This window comes from Syngnathus typhle, linkage group LG4 (assembly GCF_033458585.1).
Source record: "Syngnathus typhle isolate RoL2023-S1 ecotype Sweden linkage group LG4, RoL_Styp_1.0, whole genome shotgun sequence".
Lineage (NCBI taxonomy): Eukaryota > Metazoa > Chordata > Actinopteri > Syngnathiformes > Syngnathidae > Syngnathus > Syngnathus typhle.
Genome location: NC_083741.1, coordinates 11,108,384 through 11,126,345, shown reverse-complemented (window position 1 = coordinate 11,126,345; position 17,962 = coordinate 11,108,384). Strand labels below are relative to the sequence as shown.

Genomic DNA, 17,962 nt, shown 5'->3' with positions numbered 1-17,962 from the left:
ATGGAGTTCGCAATGGTGGGTGCGGACGGCGGGTGCAACAGCCACCCGCCTTACGGGTATGCCCAAGCACGCGCCCGGGAGAGGGAGCGGGAGAGGGAGCGCCAGACGGCCCAGTCCAGAGCGGCAGCAGCTGCGGCAGCCGACAGCGGATCCGGAGCGGATGGGGGGTCTTCTTGCTCCACCACCGTCACCACCACCACCACAACCCCCTCCGCCTCATCGGGCGCGCATCTCCTTAACAACCGCCAGCATCCGTCTCGCAACGCCAACACCAACGGCAGCGGTACCGCCTTGCGCCCCTCCTCTTCCCCTTCCTCCTCCTCCTCCTCGTCGTCTCAGGATCCTGAGAAGCAGAGACTCCTCAGTGAGCGCAAAAAGCAGTGCGGCGTCGGAGGGTGGAGACGCACCCGAACCTCTCTCGGCGGGGACTTGCGCCACTCCGAACTGGCGCTACTCGGCTCCGTGGAGAACATCATGATTGAGGAGGAAGAGGGCGCCAATGAAGAGGAGGAGGACGAGGATGAGGAGGAGGAGGAGCAGGGTCTCCAAAGGTCCAGTTTTCTGTGCAACATGGATGATGATGATGAGGATGATAATGATGACGAAACCGTTTCGATCACTGACAGACATCCTCAATCCGGATATGCAAATGTTTACAGCGAGTTGGGCTGCGAAAGAGTTGTCATCAACGTGTCGGGGCTCAAGTTTGAAACTCGGCTCAAGACTCTCACTCAGTTCCCCGACACCCTCCTGGGGGACCCCGACAAGCGCATCCGGTACTTTGACCCGCTGAGGAACGAATACTTCTTCGATCGGAACCGACCGAGTTTTGACGCCATTCTGTACTATTACCAGTCTGGGGGGCGCTTGAAAAGACCTGCCAACGTTCCCTTTGACATCTTCTCAGAGGAGGTCAGGTTTTATGAACTTGGAGAGGAAGCAATACAGAAGTTCCGAGAGGATGAGGGTTTCGTCAAAGAGGAGGAGAAGCCTCTCCCGGAGGACGAGTTCAAGCGCCAACTTTGGTTGTTATTTGAATATCCGGAGAGCTCCAGTCCGGCCAGGGGCATCGCAGTGGTGTCCGTGCTGGTTATTGTCATCTCCATTGTCATTTTCTGCCTGGAGACGCTGCCCGAGTTCAGGGATGACAAAGAGTACTTGCAGCCCATGCACAACTCCACGCGCCCGGATCACGGTTTTACGCCCTTCAACGACCCCTTTTTCATCGTGGAGACAGTGTGCATTATTTGGTTCTCCTTTGAGATTATAGTCCGTTTCTTTGCGTGTCCCAGCAAAACGGCGTTCTTTAAAAACATCATGAACTCCATTGACATTGTTTCCATTTTGCCTTACTTCATAACCCTGGGCACGGACCTGGCCCAGCATCAAGGAAACGGGCAGCAGACTATGAGCTTCGCTATTTTGAGAATAATCCGCCTGGTCAGGGTCTTCCGCATATTTAAATTGTCCAGACACTCCAAAGGTCTCCAGATTCTCGGCCACACTCTGCGCGCCAGCATGAGAGAGCTTGCCCTGCTCATCTTTTTCCTGGTCATCGGCGTCATCCTCTTCTCGAGTGCCGTTTATTTCGCCGAAGCGGACGAGCCCACCTCGCACTTCAAAAGCATCCCGGACGCCTTTTGGTGGGCTGTGGTGACTATGACCACGGTGGGCTACGGGGACATGAAGCCCATCACCGTGGGTGGCAAGATAGTGGGCTCCCTGTGCGCAATAGCGGGCGTGTTAACCATCGCGCTACCGGTGCCGGTCATAGTGTCCAACTTCAACTATTTTTACCATCGGGAGACCGACAATAACGAGGACCAGGCGCCACCGGCGGTTGAGAGCATGCCGTCGGGATTCCCCTACTTCTCGAACTTTTTATGCAAATATAAAGGCTCGGCATCCGGCTCCTCGGTGGGACACAAAGCGGAGTACATGGAGATGGAAGAAGGGGTGACGGAGTCTCTGTGCGGCCTGGACAAAAGCCCCAGTAAAGGGAACGGCACAGACATAAGCAGAAGGAACAGTACGAACTCCAAATCCATTCAGACTGACGTGTGATTACAAATATTTTTATTTTGTTTTTCTTTTCCCGGAGAAAATATCAATTCACCCGAAGTATATCAAGTTAGTCACCCAAACAAGTTTTACGCACGGGCCGAAGAGCTCCCCTCCGCCCTCCTAGACAAGCGCTTAGAAGGTCGCCATGGTTACCAGGTCGCGCGATAGTTCCATGCACATCTTCCCCACAACATTAGGACCAACTGATGCCAAATTAATTCATCGAATCTTAGCTGGCTATACCAAATTAGACACATCGTGATATTATAGAAAAATAGGCTCTGCACTCGCACTTTATGAGTTTCATCTGTCAATAGCTGGAAGAGTAGTGATGGTCAATTTATAGTCGCCATTTGTTTGCACTCAAGAGGAATTTGCGCTCGATTTACAATTTTGGGAACAAAAAGTGTAGGCTGGCAGACATTATTTGATCATTTAAAAATATGAAAATACACAGTCAAAAATATTCTCGGTGAAAATGACCCCTCAAACACGATTAAAACAGCCTAAAAGTTCAGCTAAATGTCCTCGCTCTCTGATACTTGTATGAAGTGAAGCTCGATGAAAGGTCAGTGCATTTAGCAGTCATGACGTAAACCAGGGCTAGAAATTATCGTGGTGTACTGTACATGTGCACCCGTCATAGGAGCAAAGCACAGGAATCAACGCATTTAAACACAGCAGGAGGAAGGACTTATCCCTCCACGTTTTTAATGAACAGGCCTCAACACATGACGTCAGTGCCCCGAAACACATTTACCGTAAGTCACCTCCAAATGATAATATCCCTTTACACGGACGCAAATGGAAAATTGAAGCAAAAAAGACTCTGTTGAGGAAACCCCTTGTGAGGAGGTTGTGAGCAACTTCCCCATGTTAGCTGGACTTGGTGCACAATTTTTTCTTTTTTTTTTTTAAACTCAAGAGGACTATTACTATCGCATCTGGATGAGGACGTCTTCCAAGGTATGTAGCCTGGTGTTTCTCCTGTTCACAATATTAATGAAAATTATGAACAGTCAAATATTTGCCTGTAATGTAACACACATTTTGTATCAAAAGCACAATTTTACCTCTGCCAAATAGGTGCTATTGCAAAATTACACATTGTCATTCTTGTCTTTCCTGTCTTTCAAATGTATGTATGATCAAGGACTATTTCAAAGTTTCAGCTCTAAAAAAAGTTGAAAAACCTCAATCTGGTAACTGACCTGCTTAAACATGTCTTAAAATTGCAAATATCCAAAATATGATCTAAATCTTGTTTTCTAATACATGAAGGTTCACTCTGATTGATATTGGCATTTTAATTTCATTTCATATTCCGTTACATCGAAACCATTTGAAGGAGCTTGACTGTGACACACGAGCTACCAGCATTCAAAATTGTCACATACAATATAAAAGTATGAATGCAACATTTTTGTTCATGCTCATATTTTCTCAATATATTCTGTATAGGACAATCAAACGCTTATGTATCTCAAAATTATTGACGACCTGTATTGTTGCTCACATTTGGAGCAAGATAATTTCATTCATTCGGCAAGTACATTTCGAGATTATAAAAAGAATACACATTCTGTAGATTAAACTGAATTTGCAATTAATGCACATGTGATTTCTCCTAAGCAAGCAAGGAAGCAAGATGATGATAATTGTGAGAAGAATGCAAGAAAAGATGAAAAAAATTACATAATTTATAAATTTAAAAAAGTGTGTGATTAAAAAAAGATTAAGCATTTCCCTAATAGCCCTCCCATTTTTTTTAATTAGAGACCGTGGAGAATCTGTCAGTGCAGTAACCTGACCAATTAAACGTGAAGATGAGCACTGTGTAAAGTTATACCCGGCAAGGGTCGGTGCTTACACCTCATTAAAAATGTCAAGCTTTGCTTGACCGCCTAAAGGTGTTTCCTAAACTGCACGTTTCACTGAGACCAGCCCAAAGCACCACTGAGCAATAACGATCGTAAAAGAAGAAGTCGAGTCAAAACCTTTCTTTACAATAACATGTTCTACGCGTCCCCACCAGTCTTAACGCGCCATTGTAATTTATATTTGTGGAATACCAATGAAGCTGGAAAATCCACCCGATTTTACCCATCTCTGGGGAATGCCATTTTGCCATCTACTGCCACTTGCTCAGGGCTCAGCTAACAAATGTCACCAGTTTGCTGATTTTGGTCATGTGGCGTTTGCAAACTGAGCCCTGAGGCAATGCTTATTTGATTGCACGCCAACCAGCACATCTGGCAATTTGGTGAGAAAAATCATAAAACCTGGTCTAAGGTGTGGTGCAGGTGGTGTAACTTTATTGTGGCGAATTTAAGCTAAGCCCAGGCAGACACACGCAGGGGTTGTCATTGTATTTCATTCATAAGTATGACATCACTGTGGGGCAATCCCACAAAATCATTGTACGAATCAATTAGTTGAACAAAATATCATCGTTCAAATATTTTAATAGCATCCTCTTGATCGCGTAGCAGAACCATAGGTGGGAACCATGGTATGATGCACAAATGATTTCAAATTCATCAATGACACATAATGACAACCACCAGAGTGCTGAATCTGTCTGACTGCACCTGGATCAAGTTCAGCACCTGCACCACAACGTAGACCTATAGTCACCTGGTCTAAAGTCTGGTCTCATTTCTGTCACCAAATTATTTACCTGAAGTGTGCCAGATGCGTGTAGTACAAAACGCCCTCAGCGAGTTATATTGCAGTATGCCAAATACCCAAACAGAGCTGCACCTGCACAAAAATATATGTGCAATTTATTTATTCATAGTACGTCTATGAAAATAGAGCCCAGATAGTTGCTAAGCGGGAATCAATCCCTTGCTGGCTGCATGAAAATTGGTTGTGGATCACTCATCCACCACAATGTAAAATTGAGCAACCCCCTTTAAGAGGAAAATGCATTTTCTCGGCATTTCATTTAATCCCATACCTTTTAATTAAATTCATGGGCAATGCTTTTAAGAGTTGTTGACCTTTTAAATTGTTGTTAAAAGCGTTATTCAAGAAAAAAAAAGTTGTTTTGAGTGCCTATTTAAATCTTTTAGTCTACACATTTGCAGGAAGGCCACTTTTCCATGAGCCAATACTATGTTTAATGTTATGTACATTTGCACTCAATGTTGAAAAAAAACAACAACCCAATATGTTGTTTGACAACTCTCTGCAGCACATTTATAACCATAAAACACAAGCACCCGAACATTTCACCTTGTCACTCAGCTCTCATCAACACAAAATCACTGCGGCAGCATGTAATTACTTTTTGCACTGTGTTTATATTCTCACAGGAACTATTCATACACAATATTTTCATTCGGAACCAAACACAGGAACAGCCCCAGCCTTACTGGCCCATGGCCATCTTCACTTTGTGCCTCACACTTAGTACTTACGTAATGTGGCTTATGGCAATAGGCACAATCCAAAATATTTTTCAAGCAAAGTGAGTGGGTCAGGCATATTCTTAGTGCTGCGCTGCTGAGCCGAGTGTGAAAACCGCCTGTATCATCTCGAGCCACACAACAAAGCTGAATGGTTTTGATAGTGTCACATGCGTGGACAGTGTTTGCAGTGCAGATTTAGACCATATGGCCCGGGCCATGTGACAAACTGAGTTATTTATGCCAATTTCTCAGACGTTTTTCCACGCCGGTCAGAGGATATCCAAGGTTGCCAGAAAGTTTGTGTTACATTTAATGCCATTCATGGTAATGTTAAAAACTGAGTTTATCGTCACTACTACTTGGTTAAAAGTTAAATCCAAACCTTACACATGCTCAGACCACATCACAGCTGGCCCACTGCAGCTTTGTTCATTCATAAATATGTGAAGAGAGGGTATCAAACCCTTTGAATAATTGTATTATATTTTTTAAATCATCCCCCTGGGTGGCACAGCTATGGGCACACAAGAACGATAAGGCATGAGTGGGCAAACCTAAAGGGAATGAAAGGAGGCGTTTTGATTGGCCATAAATGAAGTCGTGACCACTCCCACAGCAGTGCAGCCCTCCCTCTTGTGTTCATCTGCAAAATTACCTACACGGTCTTAGCATGGTGATGCACTGGTTAGCGTGTCTGCTATGGGTTCGATTCCACCTCCGGCCTGTGTGGAGTTTGCATGTTCTCCCCGTGCCTGCGTGAATTTTCTCAGAGTACTCCGGTTTCCTCTCGCATTGCATAAACATGCATGGTAGGTAAATTGGGTACTCTAAATTGTCCTTCGGTGTGTGAGAATGAATGTGAGTATTGTCTACATGAGCCCTGCGCTTAGCTGGCGGCCAGTTCAGGGTGTCCCTCGCCTACGGCCCAAAGACCGCTGGGATAGGCTCCAACATGCCCTCGACCCTCGTGAGGATAAGCCGTTCAGAAAATGGATGGTTGGACGGTCTTATACACCCTGCGCAGGATTTTAACTGGTCACGGAAAGAGAACCCTTACTCATTTCAGTGTGAAATGCACACACCCCTGAAGCTTTAACATACCATGTGCTGCCACTGATCATGGACCGTACTAAAATATTACAACTTATTTGCCTGTGTGGTTAGCACATCTGCCTCACAGTCAAGAGGTTCCCGACTCCAATCTTATCTCAGGTTAATGGTTAAGTGAAAGCTTAAAATTGCCTATACATGTGTAAAAGCACGTCTTCCTTGCGCAGGCAAATGGTGAAGGGGACCGTGACTTGACACCAATGGCAGATTTAAACCTCGTCATGTCATCTAGTCACCTTTTTAATACATCACCACAGAGCCACAAATGACAAGAGCTGACATTTAGGCTTCATTCCTGCTTACGTGATGATATACATCTATTTAACATTTAACTAAAGCCATAATATTTTTGGGGGGGAAATTGGGCTTCAAATTTGGTCAGAACATCATCAACCCAGTGTCTCATTATCGCGACATACACAAAAACTCGATGATGATGAATTACAGGTTTGGTCACGTGATATTCTGCATGTCTAGCAACCAGTCCAGGGTGTGAACCAATTACTGCTCAAAGTCTGCTGTTATAGGCTCCAGCAAACCTGTGATCCTAATGAAGAGAATTGGTATAGAAAAGAAATGGATGCATATGTCTTACTTCTCATAGCGTGACTATCACAGTTTACAACTACAGTATAAGTTTATTTTAACTACAGTTGGCTTTCTGAAACTGTAATAACTTATTGTACAAAACAACTGCCAAATTTTGCTGACAACCAGCGCTGAAAGTCCACACTGGCCCCGCTGACAAATGGCCCATTTAACTGTTGAGGAAAACAGTCATACCTGCAGCCAAAAACCTGCTCAGGGACATTGGGGGCTCGCGTTTGTCACCACACCACAGCACATCCAAACACATTCACAGTCATGAGTCAATATCACTGTAGCGCACCTTTGAGAGTTCACCATTTCACTGCCCCCACAAAAAAATGAAGTTTTCTATTAAACTTCATATAAACTTTATTAAGAAGACTTAATTCCCTGCGATTGGCTGGCAACCGGTTCAGGATGTCCCCCGCCTACTGCCCGATGACAGCTGGGATAGGCTCCGGCACTCCCGCGACCCCCGTGGGGACTAAGCGGTTCGGAAAATGGTTGGATGGATGGACTTAATTCCATAAGGAACCTACTAGTCAATCCCCAAACTGTTTTATAAAATAACTGCTCAGAATTTCCAGCACGTAGTGCCTACAACATTAGCATGCAGGTGACAGTCACGCGACATCCTTCACCTGCTTCTTAATCAGATAACACATTGAGAGAAAGGAATAGACTGTTGGCCATGAGGGAAGCCTGATGAAACTGAAGGTGGATGAAAATGAACCATCCTAGACTTGTTTTGAGAGACAGTTGTTCAATTCCCATTTTCTTTTGATGTTAGGGAAGTCACTTTAGGAATAAAAAACAAACAAACTTTGTTTGCTTTGAATTGGTGATGGTGTTACTCGGATATTAGCACTGTCGTTTGGTCATAGTACAAAAATTGCTATCACGCATTCACCCAAAATAGAAGTTATTGAATCCTCATTTGTTCCTGAGGCTAAGGATCAGGATGTGACTGAAGCAATTACCCAGTTCTTAATCAATTAATTAATCAGGTGTTGGACTCGACCTCGTATTACCTTTGAATATCAATTCCTCAGTTTATCAAAACTTTGTTGAAACAGTTTGGGGACAAACCTTTTCTGTTCCAACATGCCCCAGTGCACAAAACAAAGTACAAACTTGACCTCTACTCGATCAAACATACCTTTGGGATGAACTAAAACTGCCATGGTGAGCAGATCTATATACAGTTTAAACATAAGCCTACAAAACGACAGAAAACCCGACCTGCTGCAAGCACGCACGCACACACACACACACACACACACGCACGCACGCACGTACGCACACACAATTTACCCCGAAACAGCAGAAGATATTGAGAATATTTTAGTGGCACTAATTTTACTGCTAAATTAAATATTTTTTCTTCAACAATGTCATTTAGTGAATGTGCTGGTAATGTCTCATTTTCCCTAAATAGCCACTGAGGCTGATGTAACACGACCACAAGGGCAAATAATAATCTCTGAAAATGATTGCTTTCGAGATGCATTTTGATTGCTTGTGATTGGGACCATGTTGTGCAAGTGAGCATATGTGTTGTGAAAAAGACCCACTGACCTTTTTAAATTTGTACTTTTTCACTCCTGCAGAGTCATTGAAGAATGAATGATTAGGATTTTGTGGAAAAGTCTAATCAAACAATCAGACATACTCTTGAAAGCATCACAATGCCTGAGAAGATTGTAGAATATTTCTCATAATTACTTATGGATGAGCTGACATGGCTCACTGATCAAATCTTTTGCTTGGAGGTAACCAAAGCAACCCGGCAAGAAAACAGAACGAAATGTCACAAGGCTGGAAAGTCTCATTAGAGAGTCTTGCTATTCCATTAATCAGGCCTGATGAAGGTTTGCCAGTGGACATTCCCAGCAGTTATTCTCATGGAAGTATTTGTGTTGTTCAAAGCTTTCTCATCCCTTGTGGGACTAACCCTGCGTTAGATTCTTCTCGGCCGATCCATGTCTAAATATCAGCAAAAAGCAGATTTAAACATAATCTTTGAAGAAAAAAATGGAAAAATATAAACCTTTTAGATATCAAATACGTATGCCGTTTCAAACATGTTTTTAAAAAATATTGTTGTGTTAGTATTAATTCAACAATGCTGTGCAGTATTATGTTGAAATGGTGTACGGCTGCTGTGCTCTTTTAATTAGAAACAGCTCTCAGTATGATGGATTGCAGTGTGTGTACATTTTTGTGCTCGTTGTTTTACATACAGCATATTAAATCATCCAACAGTGAACGTGGTCTTCAGCTTGTACACTGCTCACAGCGACCAATCACCAAAAACAGCCCACATAACGCAGTGGAGTTCAGTAGCAGAAACTACAACAGCTCACAAACACCTTTAATTAAAAAAGAACATTCCAATGACAATGAAGAGAAGATTTGTTGGAGACAATTTCACACAGTTTCTTTGTTGTACGTGCCGATAACGAGGTGGTTAGTGTGGTCATGAAGTGCTCTTGCTGTCTCAGTAAATTGCTTTTGTGAGATGAGGAATTCAAGTGCTCTTAAATACAGGGGAATAAAATAAAATAAGAGCAATAATATATCTTTGTTTTATTTGGCCTCTCAAAATCAATTCCCATTGTAACCTGCAAAATTACCATAAAACAGTCAGTGGGTGTTTAAAATGCCCCTTAACTGCTCCAGGGTAACTTTTAGATTGTGTCTGGCCATTGAGAATTTAATAAACATTATTTGTCACCTCCCATTACCAACGCTAACTCAATGCTCAAAGCTCTTTGTGACAAGAACACGTTGGGAATTACAAGCCCAGTGTAAATTTACACCATCTTGTAGCTACTGGGTAGTTAAGCAATGTTATTCTATTGAAAGGAAGCAACCTGAGTCATTTCTTCTCTTCTTTCCAACTGGCTGCATTAATCTGACAATATCCACAGCTTTACTATGTTACTTCATCCTAGACGTGTACATTGCACTGTTAATTAAACATATGCCTTGGGTGTCATGTTGCCCAAACTCCAACTGAGAAATCATCTGTTGTTCTGACGTTTACATCACTGGCAAGAAAATATCCACGGCAAATGCAATATTGCATAAATTATAGATTTACTGTATGTCAGTACACATACTCAAACGCTGGATTAGTTACACTGTCACACACATACACTGCGATAATTCAGTATTAAACTTCTGTTTCCCACTGTGTTAAATCATAGTTAGCAATTCTTTTCAGAGACAATATTATATGAATCTCATACATTTTTAGTAATAACAAAGTTGAAAGTAATTTCAGCAAATCTGTTGTTGACGAATGTCCAACAGGAAGTCCTTCACATAAATCACCCAAGATGTAGCTCTCAGTTTGAAAAAGATTAAGGATCCCTGTGACAGTGTGACAACCACAAACACCTTCAGCAATCTCTAATAAATCCCTGTTGAGGAATGTGATGCCATTCCACAACAAAATATGACCAGGCTGGTCAAAAAGAGGGTGACAGGCAATTGTGGTTTCCACATGTTTCTGAGGTACCTAACGATGCAAAATGATACGTATAGTTTTTTTGACTTATTAGTGTGGAAGAAGGCACTCATCCAGTCCTCAAAGCAACTAAAACCCAAGAGCGCCATTATGCTACAATTGCGCCACTACTCGCACTACTAGCTGTGTTTGTCATTGCACTGAAGCACCGTCCTCACATGTTGGAAAGGTGACAGCAATATAATAAAACTCCAATTGGTGTTATTAAAATGACTGAACCAATGTTTCTAAAGTTTTCAGAGGAGTTCCCATCTGATCAAACTTATTATTCGCCACAATTGCTGTCTCATTGGATTTATGTAATCCATTGTTCTGGATAATGTCTCTTTCTTGTTCTTTTTCTATTAAAGTCAACGAGGGTAGAAAAGTGTATTATAACATTTTGTCCAAGAAAAAAAGTACGTCCCCAATAACACTTGCTCGAGGTTTGAAGATAAATGGAAACTATTACATCTGACTATCTTGTGTAACGGGTATACAGAACGATGATGACTATCAACAAATGACTTTAAATACACAGTAGGATAGGCCCTCAACAGCTGCCGTCTATTTTGTGGCCAAAGTGTTCCTTCACTTTGTGTTTTGGTTGGGTCAGCATGTGGAAAGCGGGACCGGTCTCCATGTCAACGCTACACAGACAGCAAGTTATTCATTGGTAGGGAAAACGTTCATCTCTATTATTCAGCTATATAAGAATTTGTTACATTTTGGTTCATTGGTATATTTGTTATTTCATTAGTCCAGCACTGGAATCTTTTCTCTTGATTGCAGCTGCATGATGACGACGTGTCCATAATGTACATGGTGGAACACTCGCCATCAACACTTTGACCAGAGGTTTTCAACTGGGGACCACCATTATAACCAAGAAGCAACTCGGGGACCACTGCTTTGGCGGAATATTATTTTATTCTGCACTAAAGGAAGATAGATATTTATTTGCATCTGTATGTCTATTTTGGGAATCTCAGCTACATTTGAAATAATTTGTAAATTATTCACAAATTTAGCTGGAAAATAAGTCAAGTAATAAATCAATTTTTTTTTTTACAAAACGTCACAATTATTTTCCATTTCCATTTTGTGGACCACCTGCAATACCGCTTGGACCATTAGAGGGCCGCGGACCACCAGTTGACAATCCCTGACTTTGGCAAATCATAATGGTATATGACATGTCTTAGAGATGGCAAACTCACAGAAATAAAAGTATACTGTAATTTTTTCTTGACGACAGTGTGACTGCTAAATGCTGATAGGTAATATGTGGTTATGTAAGTGTCACATGGAGAGTCAACATCTATTAGAGTCATATGGCCTCAGGTTTCAGCCATGTTCTAGACAAGGTCACTGTAGAAACGGGAGACACAGATCTAACATGAGCCTGGATCAGAGGCGTCTCCTTATGCAAACTTGAGCTTGACTCTCTAAGGTGGAGACGTCTTCAGTTTTCTCGTCACGTGTTGGAAAATGGCCGCCATGACTAGACCTCCACAGACCTTGTCTCCCACTTGTTCTCTGCTCCCCTGCTTTGGAGTGACGAGATGCTTTTATATGGAGTGACTAAAGGGCCTCGGGTGTATCTCGTTGTGTGTGCATGCGCGCGCATTTATTTGTGCACGAGGAACGCGGTTCTCGACCAATCAGCATGCCGAGACTTGACTATCTTCCATGAAGATGACTCACTTTCATGGGCAGCCAAGACTGAGATCCCCCCACACACACTTCATCTCGATCCATGCAAATGCTTTGATTTGTAATTGTGCATAGGAGTTGCTGTGAATCTTAACACTATAGTGCCAATTCCCATGCATGTGAAGACTGGACGCTGACGCTATGAGCCCTACAGCCAGAACAGGAGGTCAGCGGTCAGACTGATGCAGAAGCATTGCCATAAACAATAACATTTGCTGTGACTAGTTTACACTTGAACGGTCAAGATGTATTATGGGGCTTTTGCCCACTTATGATGATGAGCGGGAGGAAGCACAGTAAGAATGCTAGGAATTCTGGTGGGAAATGAATTGTTTGTAAAAAGCTGCACATTGTGAGATGAGGTTGTGATATGTGCTTGGTTGCCCTTCTCACAAGTCAGATTTATAGCGAGATTACTATACCCGGTGAGTGAAATGTTTGTAAAAGAGAATTCCTCATGTGTTTCTTTGTATGTTTGCTTTTTCCTGTTATGTTTAGACAGCGAAAAGGGGATTCGGACCATATAGAGCACTGGTGTCAAACTCATTGTTGTCGCGAGCCGCATTGTAGTCATAGCTTCTTTCATTATGGCTGTCAACCCAAATAAATGTATGAGCCCCTCATATTATATACAGTAAAAGCTACAAAACAAACTGACAACTTGTTTTCAAATCAGACGAGTAAAAATTGGTCAAATATAAAAAAAAAAAAAGATATTAGAAGTGAATACAATTTGAAATTCTAGTAATGACACAAATTTGATGCACAATTTGTCTTCGCCGACCACATAAAATGATGTGGCGGGCCGTATCTGGCCCCCAGGCCTTGATTTTGACACCTGTGATATACGTAGTCCCTCCAAACCATCAATTTAATGTACACTTTGGATGGAACACTCACATTAATAGCAAGAAAATATGAATTATCTGAATATTATTAGTATCCAAAGTAAGAGCATTTCCAAATGTATTCATGCGACAAAACTCATTATTTTATATTGATTTTTAACAAATCACTTGTTCATCGATGAAACCGTCGGGAATTTCAATGTTTCTCTCACGAGTCACAATTACGGTTTAATCTTAACAATACAAAACTAATAGTGAGCTTTGCTAAAGTTTCCAAATAAGGTTCTTTGAGTAACTATACAATCAAATATGAACTGCTGTAACTGGGAAAAGCAGTTATTCCAGTTGTTATTCCAAGTTAAGTTTGACATTTAGCCAACGACAACAATGTAGAACAAGATCAGGATTAAGAGCAATGGTGGCCTTCACTCGAAGCTCAATTGAGCTTGCCAACTTTGCTTACATATCCTCGTTTTCAGCAAATACCGTAAATGGGACAAGCCACACTGCTTGAATGTGTCCCTCTGTGCTGCTGTCTCGCTCTCCACTTGTACACACATCCTCCCACTAGCTCCCACAATTTACTTGATTTCTTTGACTGCGACGGAAAGCTTTTAATTATTCATGCTCCAATAGTTCTCCTTCAGATCGTTTGTTATCTTGCCCTTCTGCCCCTTGTCTCTCTCTGCCAATTCTATGATTCCATCCTATTAACTTCTATTCTTGTGCTCTTTTTGGTTATGTAAGTCAACAATGTCAATGTTGCTTGCTACATCAGCTTGGCACACTATTCTGCCTGTCAATAAAAAAAATGTGTGGGCCAAAGGCATCTTTTAAAACGGACTTATGTTTCAATAAATAAAAACATAAAGTGTTTTTTAATTGGCGGTGAATGGCTTAGAAAGCAACTTTTTTACTGACATAATAAGGATGGAGAAATGGAGAAATTGTTTTGTTTGGTCCTCATCCCACATTGCCAATACAAACCAGGTCCATTTTTATGTTTAGTGGTTGACCTTACAAATGCAATGACATCTTATTTCAAACACAGTGTGGAAATAAATCTGGAAAAACTGAAACTGTTTTTGGCTTTTCTCACATTGTAGGCCCACCTCTGAGGTTAGAAAACATCCTTGCATCAAGTCAAGGGACTTTGTAGTTTCCTTTTTGTTGGTCCAACCCATGTTGCTATTTTGGAAAGTTTTCACTGGAAGTCTGCTGGATGATGGAAAGAAAAACCACACCATCCTCTTTTAGGATTTTTGTTTTACTTGTTAGGCCACTAACAGTAAATCCTTTCTCCATCCAGCCAACTCCTGGCTTTATGCAATCATGGGGTTTTTTGCCTCTTCGTTAGACAGACTTGGCAGGGTACAATTGCTGCCTAAGCACTGATGGAAAATTCCATACAACTTTACATACGTAGCTAATGGCTGATTTGTAAACGTTTGCCTCAGCTTTAGTATCGCATTGTGCGAGCCATAAATCTTCCACACGCGCTAAAATGATAGGAAACTGGATGGATAGAGAATAATTGGAAGACAAGAATACTAAAAGAGCTATTTTAATTATGCATAAGGCTCGTCAACTGCTGCCTTCTGTTTCATCATTGTTAAATGGGAGAAAATCATACTTTTCATCTTTAAGTACACAAGTCCTGCAATTTTGGGTATCACTCGCGGCCTCTCACCCAAAATCAAATGTTATGGGCTCCAATTTCACCTGTGACCCAAAGCGGCTCAGAAAACAGATGGATGGACGTGCACAAGTGTGACTCACCGCTTAAATCTCCCACCAAAAATAGCCTAATTAAATTTACTCTGACGTAAGGTTAGATCGCGTCAAATCTTTTTAGGCTTTCTCATTCAATAATGGAATTTTGCTTTTCTGAAAGTGTGCCGAAATAAAAGCATTACATCACTTGTTTAAAGGAATGGTACTGATTTGGCCGTCAAGGACAAAGCAGATTAGCCGTCATTCAAATTAAAATTTGCATCACTCACATTATAAACCGACCTCGCAATGCGCGACCATCAAATCAAAGGAGTTATTATGTAATTAGCAGGCAACAGGGTTGCAGCCTGCGGCTATTTTGTTAATAACGGACCACACCGTGAATTGGTCGTCAGTCAGTCACAAAAAGAGACATACAAGCAAAGACCGCATTTCAGTCCAGTTTGCCAGCATTTTATATTCACACAGCTGGAATTGCAGAGACATCCAGTTTGCGTATTTAAGACGAAATGATGGAGTGAAAAAAGAGCAAGGTTTAATCAAAAGTAACAACTTGCAAAATTGCTCATTACAAATGCATAAATGCAAAAGCAAAATCCAGTTTGCAATTGACAGCGTTTTGGAGAGTTGGCCAAAGAGCACTAAGCTATAACAAATGGGATTTTGTGCATCATAATATTTGAGGATTTAAGATTTCCAGTTATGTCAACGAATGTAATGTTTCAATTCATGTTTAAATCTTTTGTGTGTTTCCGAGAACTGTGGTGAGTTGACCATGAGTTCATGAAAACACGTTTCATGAAGTCTATTAACAATAAGCCTGAATAAAAGGTTAGAGAACAAAAAGTGAATGAATGAGTAAGTGGGTGTCCATGAATGAAAAGCAACAATATGAGCTAATGTGAATGAAAGTATATATATAATAGTATATATGTGTATATAGATACACAATGTATTCAGAAAAACTTTGTACATTTGATTGTGAAAGCTTTTTTTTTTTAAAGGTGCATTCAAAGATCATTAACATTTACTTAATTGTTTAATTAAAGTCTTCATTTAATACGGGATAAAACGCTCTGTACTCAGTGACCTACAAATACTTCCTGGGCTTGTCCATGTGACGTTCCTAAGACGAAGTTCTACTAACGTAATGGAAAAAAATACCTGAATGTAATAAAAGCCGAGATTTTTTTGAAAGAATTTAACAATGTTGACTCCTCTTCCCTCTGGTGTTGTGTGTCAGCAGTGTGAGGAAAGACTTACTCTGAGCCATCCCTTTTCTTTTTTTTTCTTTGTCTCTGTGGGTTTCCTGTGAGCTAATTGGAACCCTCCCATGTGTCCCTGCTGAAAAAGTGCATGTTTGTGGTTAAAAATAGGTACAGCATTTCCTGCACTGACTCGCTGGTTACTGCATCTCAGAGAAACATCATTCATGGAACTGACATTTTGATCATAACACTTTTGTACTATTAAAATCCAAAAAGCCACAACTACCGTTACAACTTCTGGAAACCTACAGTGTGTGAGATGATTTGTCTCTTTGTCTCTGTTCTTGATCACACAAAAATGAATAAAAGGAAAGTCCTGAATGTGTGACGGAACAATGAATTCAGATGCGTGAAGCAATTAACAGCTAATCAAGTTATGTCGACTAAAATCGAATCAAAAATGCTGAGTAGGCTGAATTTAATCTCGACTGTGTATGAAGATGTCAGAAGAAAAGTACTCTCGCTGATGTGACTGTTATAATAATGTATAGTATTTGTGTACCTTGTGGTACTACCATGATAGACTGTGTTATAATATTCTGTAGGCTTAAAGCTTAGTAAATGATGACCTCATGACAGTTGAATAGTTAAACAATTCAACAAGCTTAGTAAATGATGACCTCATGACAGTTGATTAGTTAAACAATTAAAAAAACGTGCAAATCCATGCATGTGATAAATGCAAGGTCATATGTTTTGTTAGATATTAAATCAGTGAAAGCGACAGAGTGTCAAGATTGGTCAGTTTTTTTTTTTTTTTCTTCCAATTTATGATTGTGAAAATGTGCTCCCTGTGCACCCTGCCTCCATCCTGCCTGTCACCCTTGATCAATTGCTTCCATTTAATGTTGTTCGAGGGTTACGTTCCCATTTATTACGTTGAAATTTTTCCCAAGCAAAGATGAATATTTCATTTCCTTTTACGGAGAAGGCAATCTCAAAGAGGACTTAATGATTGGTTGCATAGAGCATACTGAAATGTAATGCTTGAATAACACTGATATTATATAATGTTTATTGTCCAAAATAAGTAATCCTTTCTTAAGAGGCAACATAGATGCTGATGTTTTTTTTAAATTTTTGCCATTATGACCTTCAATATTGTATTAGACAAAACACTTGTTTATACATTGAAGCAGGTTGAAGTCAAGCAGCTACTCGCTTATAAAATCTGAGCAGTGAGCATGGTGAGTTTTTTCTCCGCAGTAATTTCCATTAAAACGAGAGAAGCTACTTTCAGTGCCTTTACAGACGGGCGAATGGACTTTTGAGTTTTTCCAAGTACAGGTGTCATCAGATCTTGTATTTCGACCGTCACCAAATTGTCATCGTGGTGCCTGTGTACTCAACTCCTCTCATGTAACAGTCATTTGACAGATTTCTTTCAAAAATGTATTCTTGCTGTTCACTGCCACTCTTGATTGTAGTTTACTGTCAAACTAAGCATACAAAAGAGGATTACTGTACATGTGTTTTTAAAAAAGCCTCATAGCTTTGCCATTGAGTTTAATGCTAACAAGCGATGGCAAATGCCATCAGACACGGGCTAACAAATAGCATTGGTATCCTGGTGTTAAGACCTTATAAGGGTATTTAATTTCAAATGAGTATTTGCTTTAGATACATTTTAAATTCCATCACAATCTCAATTGAATAGTGCATCTTTCCGAAGAGGACTTCATTACTGCCCTTTGCCATGTTCCC

At 41.0% G+C, this 17,962-nt stretch overlaps 1 protein-coding gene across 1 annotated transcript in view; it reads left to right on the top strand.

The window, feature by feature from the left end:
* The window catches only part of kcna4 (potassium voltage-gated channel, shaker-related subfamily, member 4), a 65,692-nt gene continuing 47,730 nt past the window's right edge, over positions 1-17,962 (top strand). Inside the window, exon 1 of the mRNA XM_061277305.1 lies at positions 1-3,030. Coding sequence (XP_061133289.1) covers positions 1-2,064 — 2,064 coding nt within the window. The 3' untranslated portion in view covers positions 2,065-3,030. The remainder of the gene's footprint in view (positions 3,031-17,962) is intronic.